This window comes from Macroventuria anomochaeta (assembly GCF_010093625.1).
Source record: "Macroventuria anomochaeta strain CBS 525.71 unplaced genomic scaffold BU25scaffold_33, whole genome shotgun sequence".
Taxonomy (NCBI): domain Eukaryota; kingdom Fungi; phylum Ascomycota; class Dothideomycetes; order Pleosporales; family Didymellaceae; genus Macroventuria; species Macroventuria anomochaeta.
In genome coordinates, this window is record NW_022985394.1 from 291,792 (window position 1) to 301,154 (window position 9,363).

A 9,363-nucleotide genomic window follows, 5' to 3' on the forward strand; every position below is an offset into this window, starting at 1 on the left:
GTTGCTCGCTCTTCACCTACACCTTGTGCGACTTGGGCGAAAAGCCACATTAATATGAAGCACTGTCCTACGTATGGGGCGACTCCAAGGTTACGGTTCAAATCAGGATTTCTGAACAACTCGTGGATGTTACAGTGAATGTGTACGCTGCTTTGAGATGCCTACGGGTTCATCACTTCGAGAGTATTTTATGGATTGATGCGTTATGCATCGAATCTAAGGTACAAACGAGAGATAGCGACTCAAATATTGGCTATGACTACAATCTATTGGCAAGCCAGCCGTGTACTCGTTTGGCTTGGGCATGCAGACGCTCTCGAGGCAACACACATAAATACTGAGAGGGGCTACAAGATCTTACAACTTTTCTTGAACCTCAGACTAATAGCGAGAGGGACTGCTGAGGAATACTCCGCCCTTTGTCAGCTTGATCCGAGGAACGACAGATATGCATTGTTCAAGAAAGCCATGTGCAAGCCGGAAGGCAATGGAGTCGAATTGACCATACTGAATCTGTGGCCGACTAGCGTAAACATGACAGATCATGAGTGCGACAAGTATGCCTATCCTTCAAAATCAAAACAAAGATTCCTTCTTTCTTGAAATCCAGGTGCGAGGATACAGATCGAGATCTCTCGATCTGTCAACACCAGGGATAGCGACAGAGTTATCTCATCGTAAGAGCGGGAGGAACCGAGCTCATCGAGCATGCTAGGTGTAGATTCGATATGATGAAGCTTGATGCTGTTTGTGAAGTGGAATGGCTAGGTAGCGCGTATACAACAACCAGCAGAGGACAAAGCTGAGCGTCTACGACCCTAGGCTCTGATTGTTCGATATGTTCGGACGCTGATTGTCAAAAAAAGGCTGCTGAAGAATGATCCAGTCACTGTGACCCGGTTCGACTCTCACGCAAGATCCAAGACCTCGATGTTCAATTAGATTAAGGCAGCATTATTTGGAGGAGCATTTCGCCTGATTGGCGGACTCTTTGCGAATCGCATTGGTTGTAGCTGTCGAAATTAGCATTTACCAGCGAGCTGCACGAGACGGAGATTTCAGCGCGAAGCCGTGACAACCAATCACGTTACGACTACCGCACCATGCTTTCTAGCCACAGCAGCAGCCCATGTTCTAGAATTGACTCTATCGGTTTCTGGGATGCTGGAAAGATGGCTTCGAGCGGATGGTAGCAATCAATATTTCGCATAATTCGGCGCGACTCGGGTAAATATAGACTCACATGATCTTGTGATTGCGCTTTGTATATGGCGGACGAGATAATTACTGGGCTCTTTCTTGGTACCTTTCAGGGTGTGGCAATAGAGAAAGCTTCGAGAGGCTATTTCAGTCCGATCATGATACCCTTGCGTCCGAAGCAGTCGATGATGCAGCATTTTTTCCAGCCTTCAGTGCGATTGAGTGATTGCGTGGTATCACCAAATCCTTCTCCGCCTGTAAGCTCCGAACAACGTGCTCTCGTGAGAAGTGACATCTCCCCGAGCATCAAAGTTAAGATTGGTCGCCAGTGTTCGACACTGGTCAAGGTGATACGGCGGAGGGCCGGCTGCTGGAGTGTTGACCTCTGTTTGTGGAGGAAACCGTACAATTTTTGTCCTTGAAAAGATGTAAGACGGATATCGACAGAGGTGAGATGTTTAGAACTCCTGTAATGGAAGCTATGAAGGCTCCTGGAAATGTTGGAGTTGCGATCATCTTCCCAGTAGTAATCATCAAAAGTGAGCTTCAGACTTCTCAGATTGCGCAGCGTACTAAGTGCTTGGCCGAAAGATACAGCCGTAGACTGGGCGATTTCATGGCGATATAATGCTGAGCCATTCATCCGCATCAACTTCGTAGCGTTGCTTGTGTTGACACTAATCCTCAGATGCTGTACACTTTGTAACGCCGGAGCGAGTTCGACGAAAGTCCGAGCACGCAATGAGAACGCATTTGGATTGATCGAGCTTAGCGATGAGAGCCGAAGTCGTTGACGGTGCGTAGCTCTCGCTACCAAATAAAGAAGATAGTCGGGGTAGGCATAGGTTTCAAGGTGGGAAGGATCATTGTAGTCGTCATTGTCGTAGTCTTCGTTCTCGCCATCCATGGCGTCGATCTCAAGGTCGGACTCTTTAGACTCCTCAGACTTGTGATCTTCTGCTTCATAGCGCTCACGCTCGCGAGCATTGCTTTCGCGTGTCAAGCGGTAGATGCGTCGAGCCCGCTCGTCCAGTTCTTCTTAGCGAGAGGGCGACTGTAACCAGAGGGAAGCCAGGAGATTGGACTCGATCACCACCTCTTTGAAATTCGGTGTCAAAGCCGTGATGTCTGCGAGACAATCCTGCAGGCCGAGTCGCACGCGCTTTCTGAGGGTCAACCCCTCGTTTGGGTACACGCCATCAACACCATACTTCGGAAGTTCAATGACACCATAGCCGGCATACTCCTGTTTTCCTTGGGCACGTCCAGTTTTGAGAGGGACAACAACTCCGTCATATACAGGATGGCGTGCCTTGAACAAGACCAATTTTTTGGTCAATTTGCCGAACCGTAAATGACTGGACACATCTTGGAGCCTTCGCAGAGATTTGCATGCAAATTCACAATCGTTGTCGAGAACGCGGCTGTCTCAAATGAGTGTCTTGTCTTGACTTCGATGCATCGGCAACTGAGCCGCAAGTTGCAGAAGCTGTCATCCTCGAATCTGCCATGGGATCTTGGGTCTGGATGGAAGAGGTGGAATGCGATCTTGCTTGGCAGTTCAGCTGGAAGATCGACAAGTGAGGACATGATGTTCGCCTCTGAGACTACCGCGGAGGTGCCGCTGTAGAGTCGGGAAATTGTGGCCTTGAAAAAGATGCATCTTGTTGTTGTTGTTGGTGATCAGGCGCGAACGGCAACGCTGCAGCGTGGTTAAAGTGGGTCGCGCCCAAAAGGGTCCAGTCAGGTTAAGGCCGCCACTTCCTTTGCTTGACAAGCTCGTGTCCACCCCTCACGGGCACTTCTTAACCGAGAACCACCGTAGACCCTTCACAGCGAATTCCACAGAGACGCAAAGTACACGAACTGGCAAGAACTGGTCCCTCGCTCGAGATCATGGCTAAAATGTTGTTCTCTTTGATCTTCTGGTGCCCCTGCTGGTGCTTCGTCCCATCCGTGTGTCGATGACTCGCGACAACATCGCACAACATCCATGGATTCTGATAACGGAAGCCTTGGACGGGAAAGTATATCCACTGCAAGCGTCTGCTTGGCTTTCTTGGCTACGCATGTCGAAGGTATTTGAACGTCATCACCGTTCGGAACATGGTTCTGGTTGCAGGCCTACATGTACGCTACGTCCCAAGGAGGAAGCTCAGTATGGTAGCGACCAGTCACTTCAGAAGGTCGCAAGTGATGGGCATGCGGTGTTCGCGTCCACCGTACGAGCCACGCAATATAAATTAAGGTATAAATAATGTTCCTCGATCTCTGTCATTGTTATTTAGTGCCCGTTGTGATTTCGTTCAGCCTTCACGAAGATGTTGGTTAATCGTCTGTCACTTCTTACTGCTTATGGCTTGCTCGGTGGATTGACGTATGCTCAATTCCCACCTACGCCTGAGGGCGTCACTGTACTAGATTCGCATATCGAGGATGGCATCCGCATCTCGTATAAGGAGGTATCTGCACACATACATCCACAAAAAAGAAGACTACTGACTAGGTTCAGAATGACCTCTGCGAGACGACTGATGGCGTTCGAAGTTACTCCGGCTACGTCCATCTGCCTGCCGGTGCTCTCGCCGATCTAGGCGTGCAGAACCAGACGTACGAAATTAACACCTTCTTCTGGTTCTTTGAGTCTCGAAAGGATCCTGCGAATGCACCTCTGTCAATCTGGATGGTATGTAATTGTCAACATGCATCACGTTTTGTGGTCTGACGTGAACTCAGAATGGTGGACCTGGTTCCAGCAGTATGCTTGGGCTGCTGCGCGAGAATGGTCCCTGCTATGTCAACTCGGACTCTAACTCAACATATTTGAGTGATTGGTCATGGAATAACGAAGGTACTTCTACCAAAAAAAGTTTTTGGCTAAACTGACGCCATCACTAGTCAACATGCTATATCTCGACCAGCCAGTGCAAGTTGGCATGAGTTACGACAGCTTGACTAACATCACTACCAACATTGACACCGGGGACGTAGAAGTTGCCGACTTCTCAAACGGAGTGCCAACCCAGAATGCTTCCTTCTACGTGGGCACCTACGCCAGCCAAGATGCCAACCTGACTACTCGCGGCACCGAGAACTCTGCACGAGCTCTTTGGCACTTTGCACAAGTCTGGTTTCAAGAATTCCCGCAGCACAAGCCCAACAATGACAGGATCTCGATTGCTACCGAGTCCTACGGTGGCCGCTATGGGCCTGCATTTGCAGCCTACTTCCAAGAACAAAACGAGAGAATCCTCAATGGCACATGGGACGAACAAGGTCAAACCCACTTGCTCCACCTCGATACTCTTCTCATCATCAATGGCTGTATTGACCGTTACGTCCAATGGGCTGGCTACCCACAGATGGCCTATAACAACACGTATGGCATCAAGGTGTACAACGAGTCTCGTTACGAAGGAGTGATTGACGCTTTGTATCGCACTGACGGCTGCTTGCACCAAATCGAGCACTGTCGGAACTTGAGTCTTGCCTACGATCCCACCAATCAGGGCTTTAACGAAAGTGTGAACACTGTCTGTCAAAAAGCTGAAACGTTCTGCACAGCAGAAATTCGTGACCCGTATTTTGACAGCGACGTCAACTACTACGACATTTCCGCACCTGGCGCAGCCTCCTTTCCTGCACCTTGGTACGCAGGCTGGCTCAACCAGCCTCACGTGCAGCAAGATCTAGGCATCCCCCTTAACTGGACGCAATCCAACTCCGCCGTATCACGAGCCTTCCGCAGCATCGGCGATTACCCACGCCCAGGCTGGAAAGAAGACCTCGCCTACCTCCTCGACGAGGGCGTCAAAGTAGCCTTAGTCTACGGCGACCGCGACTACGCCTGCAACTGGTACGGCGGCGAAGCGCTCTCCCTCGCCATCCCGTACGAAAACGCCACAGATTTCGCCGTTGCCGGCTACGCACCCGTTGTTGTCAACGACACATACATTGGCGGCCAGGTGCGTCAACACGGTAACCTCTCGTTCACACGCGTCTACCAAGCCGGCCACGAAGTCCCCGCCTACCAGCCCGAAACCGCGTTCCGCATCTTCCAGCGCGCTCTATTCAACCTTGACATCGCCACGGGCAACATCTCGACGATCGATCACCCAGACTATTCATCTGAGGGCGCGGTGAATGTGTACAACATCACCAACGAGCCGGTTACGCTGCCGGGGAGCCAGTGCTATGTGCTGGATCGGGAGCAGTGCACCGAGGAGCAATGGGAGATGGTGATGAATGAGACGGCGTTGATTAAGAATTGGATCGTGGTCGATGCTAATACGAGTTATTTGTTCCCGGAGCTGGTGGGTAACGGGACTGGGACGGACAATGGTACGGTGAGTCCTACGCAGAGTGGAAGTGGTGCACCGCCTGAGTCGACGGGCGCGGCGGGCAGGAACATGGCTGGTACTGTGGTCTTTTCGGTGCTGGTTGCTGCTTTGCTCGCTATGCTGTAAGCAAGAAGTAAAGGGGATTAGTCACAGGTGAGTCATGATGGATGTAGAATAGAAAGTCACAACTGTAGTTACAGACCATTCGATGATGCTATTACTTATCCACTGACGTGTATACACATTGAGAGTTTCAGATACCTAATCACGTCCATCTACTTCGACTATTCCACTTCAGGTCACAAGTCATCCTCAAGCGGGCTCAGTCCCTGCGCCGTACCAATCCTATCCTCAAAGAAGAACCTCAGCCTCCCCACAGTCGTCCGATCAGCCATACACGCCGCGAACTCTGGCGCGTTCGTATTTGGCTGCACAAGAATATTCTCCGCGCCCGGCGGCGCAAGAACATCCTGTCTCGTACTATATTCCACATTCTTCTGATACTCGTCACTGAGCAGGTAGATGTGCAGCAACTTAGCGCCCTCAGGGTGCGGTGTGTCTTTCAAGATAGCGCCAATTTGGGCCCAGGACACGAAGGTGCCCTCGGTTGGGTAGTTGTAGCTTGGTGTCGATTGGAAAGAGTGCCCGGATGTGAAGGTTGCTACGCTGCTACTGTTGGCGGCGTTGAAGAGAGTGCCAGGTGTTGCTGTGCCGCGGACCCAACGCGGGTTGTTGGCGAGGAGGGCGTCGAATCATCTGTAGCCGAAGTTGGGGTATTTCAGGCTGTGAAGGCTTATTAGCTCGCGTGCTTAAAGGGGCAAGAGTAGTGTAAGTGGCTTGCAGAAAATCGAACTGCCTTAGGACCGCATCATCGTCGTTGTTCGTGTTCGATTGGATAGACCATGCAAAGACGAAGAGACCGGCGTACGCAGCATCTGCACCTTTGAATACAGGGTAGATCTGACCGAAGTTCGCCGGTGCATAGTTAAATAAGGCACCTTCCTTCTTCCAACTGGGTAGTAGTGCCGTGTCTGCAAAATAATGCTATCAACGTAGACATTCTTGGCAACAAGCTGCAGGCCCAGATTACTATCATGGTACTTGGATAGGTCGACAGTGATATTGGGTGTGATGTTGGGGAAGCGTGCTTCGAAGGACTGCTTCAAGAAGTCCTACTGATTCTTCTCGTCGCCCCCATGCCAGAGAGTGATAATGCTGCCTTCGGCTAATGCTGCTTGATAGATTTCATCGATGCGGCGAGTCTCTTACTCGTAGGTACCATTAGATGCATGCTTGTGAAGGCGTGTCAGCAAAGCCCTAGCGAACAATGCCAGGTTGAAGAGAATGGAGCGCATGATGGCTTTATGCTGTTGAAGATGACTGCAAAGAGAAGAAGGAAACCAACGGCCTGACGATGAGCTTCATGTTGGTACCTACGACGTCTTTCATATACTGAGGATGCATACAGATGATTGATGATTTCATTACCCGCTCGGTCCGTTAGGCTGTACTGACATGCCAAGGTGTGGCCGAGCCTGCTTGCGCAATGCCAGGATGCTTGTGCAAACGTCGTCAATTCACACACGGCAAGTGCAGTGAATGATAGCATCGAATGCCTCCAGCACGAGTTGGACCTCCTGCCAGAGTGTCAGGCTGTCCCGCTACTTTGTCTCATGATATGTCTCTCTCTATGCATAGAGACGCACGATGTGAAAATGCCGCGAACGGTCTTTCAGCCCCTGGTCCCATGTTGCTGAATTGCATTGGGAAGGTACCAGAGATCCGGTACAGCCTCGATCTTTTGTGGCTTGTCGTGGACTGATGATGATCGTCAAGGTTGTGGACCTGTTTCTCTTGTTTTCGTTTTAGTGGATGTGGGTCATCTGAAGATATCGTTGGCGCTTATAGGCGTTTCCGAAATACCAGGTACGCCCCGTGACTTAAGAGCTGAGAGCCTATCATCTTCCTCCACATCAGGAGATGGATAGATTCTTTAAGAACTTGACTACATGTGTAAACAAGTAAGAGAAGCAGTTCTATGTCAGAATTAAGAGCTTTGCCTCCATGCCCAAGGGTGCACACGCCGTGTAAATTGATTCACCTTGATGAGGGCGCTGAATTATAGCTTCTAGGCCCATATACACGTAGCAGGATCAGAACTGCGCGTGGGACTGGCCCATCCTCAGGTCACGGCGCGTACCTGATCTTTCGGAAAACAACCCATATGTAATCCGGGGCTGTTACAAACCGCCAGCGGAATTGGGTTGAGAGTATAAAAACATGGATGACGATGTTTGCTAGCATTCGGACTTGCCGGCGCTCCGGACGAACCTGCCGACTGCTCTGCCGGAAAAGTAGGTGTGAAAGGAAGCAAGCGACGAGTCACGCGTCACGCGTTCTAGCGCGTTTTTAGTCAGCGATCTCGTTGACTTCACGGTCCCCTTGAACTTCAGAGATACCAACAATGACAATGCTCCGCTCACACTCGACCACGATGCCCCGACCGGCTGCTACATTAGTCGAATCAAGCTGTCTTCGAGATCTTTGGTATCCATCATCTGCGGACGCCGGACGTGCGTCTATTGGAAAGATGTACGTGATTCGAGAACATCCGCAGACTACAATCGACGCGCTATATGCGCATCTGTCTCCAATGGGTCATCGCGCATCCCGGCCGCTCAAGCCCTGTTCTATGTGTATTGTTGAGTTTTTACAGCAAACAAAGAAAAAAAAGAAAGCGATACTGTCTTTTGGCAAGATTTCGATGGTGTTCTTGATTGCAGATGTCCGCAAGCCTCAAAGTTACACAACAGCGGCATAATTGGCTGCGTAGCCGCAAAAGAAAACATTTAACACGGACTGTCGCTTGCGACGTACCCCTGATAAACCATGGCCTCGACACGTTGATTTCGCGCATTTACAGACGATAACTCACATTTCGGAATTGCGCGATAGTGACGAGCCATGGTCACATAGCGATACGCGAGCTTTGACGATACTCCAGAGATTGTCCAGAGCATTTGCAAGCGGTCTCATTGGTTTGTTCGCTCAGCTGCAGAAAGCGTTCCTGATCTTCGGTACAGATCTCATCGTTTGAGGCCAACTAGGTCCCTGGATACTCGATGCCTGAACACTGCAAAATTCAATAGCGGCTTGGGTCGCCCGAACGACCGAATTTTGTGACAAAAGTGATGAATACACTGGCCAGACGTCGCATCTGAGTAACGTCCTAGTGGCGTCAATTGACATTTAACAGCGCGTACAGCGTCACGCATGTAACTCACCGTGCCACGCGGTTGCGGAAATCCTCCCCGACGCCGCATGGCTTCGTCCTGTTTCACATGGCGAACCAATTTCATGGAGTCATCCCTTTACAAGGAGGAGTTAGAGTAGGCGGCTCTCCGCTGCGTCTACGAAGCTACGCCGCAATACGATACCATCATGATCGACCAGAACTGGCGATTGGACTTCATTAAGAAGAACTACCCCGCAGAAGTCCACTGTCCCCATTCCCGTGAATATTCCTGCGCCTGTCTCCGGAATTGTGTGAACAGCTTCAACCACGCAAATCCCTACTACGCGTACGTCAATGGCGGTGATCGCTTTCCTCCAGCCTCAAGAGTGCTCAAGTCTGTTGATTGACAAGCCTCTAACAATAGTAAAAAAAATGGAGTTGTGGGAGATCAGCGCCATCTGGGCTCAGAGAGTTTCCGAACGTTACATCTCACAACCCAAGCCTCTACTCTGAGGCAGGCTGCTTAGCAGTGGATCGGGCGTAGTTCATCACATGCGGTGAACAGAACCATTGAGCGCAGGAGATGCT

The 9,363-nt window shown here is 50.6% G+C and overlaps 4 protein-coding genes across 4 annotated transcripts; 2 read left to right on the forward strand and 2 right to left on the reverse strand.

Moving 5' to 3' along the window:
- Positions 1–53: 53 nt before the first annotated feature.
- On the forward strand, positions 54–212 carry BU25DRAFT_305191 (uncharacterized protein; the record flags this gene model as incomplete). The annotated part of the gene is made up of 1 exon (XM_033702053.1): positions 54–212. A coding segment is annotated over one exon (159 nt), but the record flags the coding sequence as incomplete, so codon positions are not given.
- Positions 213–937: 725 nt separating this feature from the next.
- On the reverse strand, positions 938–2,519 carry BU25DRAFT_166329 (uncharacterized protein). Its single transcript, XM_033700779.1, has 2 exons — positions 1,244–2,519; positions 938–1,013 (listed from the first exon to the last, which is right to left on the reverse strand). Exon 1 carries the CDS (start codon positions 2,105–2,107, stop codon positions 1,343–1,345), a length of 765 nt encoding a protein of 254 aa, XP_033558245.1. The 5' UTR covers positions 2,108–2,519; the 3' UTR covers positions 938–1,013; positions 1,244–1,342.
- A 976-nt stretch (positions 2,520–3,495) lies between these two features.
- Positions 3,496–5,666, forward strand: BU25DRAFT_477145 (alpha/beta-hydrolase; the record flags this gene model as incomplete). The annotated part of the gene is made up of 4 exons (XM_033710969.1): positions 3,496–3,662; positions 3,713–3,886; positions 3,937–4,051; positions 4,099–5,666. Exons 1-4 carry the CDS (start codon positions 3,522–3,524, stop codon positions 5,664–5,666), a joined length of 1,998 nt encoding a protein of 665 aa, XP_033558246.1. The 5' UTR covers positions 3,496–3,521.
- Positions 5,667–5,839: 173 nt separating this feature from the next.
- On the reverse strand, positions 5,840–7,289 carry BU25DRAFT_433840 (uncharacterized protein; the record flags this gene model as incomplete). Its single annotated transcript, XM_033708812.1, has 4 exons — positions 5,840–6,212; positions 6,394–6,552; positions 6,717–6,804; positions 7,247–7,289. 4 exons carry the CDS (start codon positions 7,287–7,289, stop codon positions 5,840–5,842), a joined length of 663 nt encoding a protein of 220 aa, XP_033558247.1.
- Positions 7,290–9,363: the final 2,074 nt, after the last annotated feature.

Excerpts from the sequence above, each read along its gene's own strand:
- BU25DRAFT_166329 (XM_033700779.1), bottom strand. The coding sequence starts at position 2,107 with ATGGATGGCGAGAACGAAGACTACGACAATGACGACTACAATGATCCT.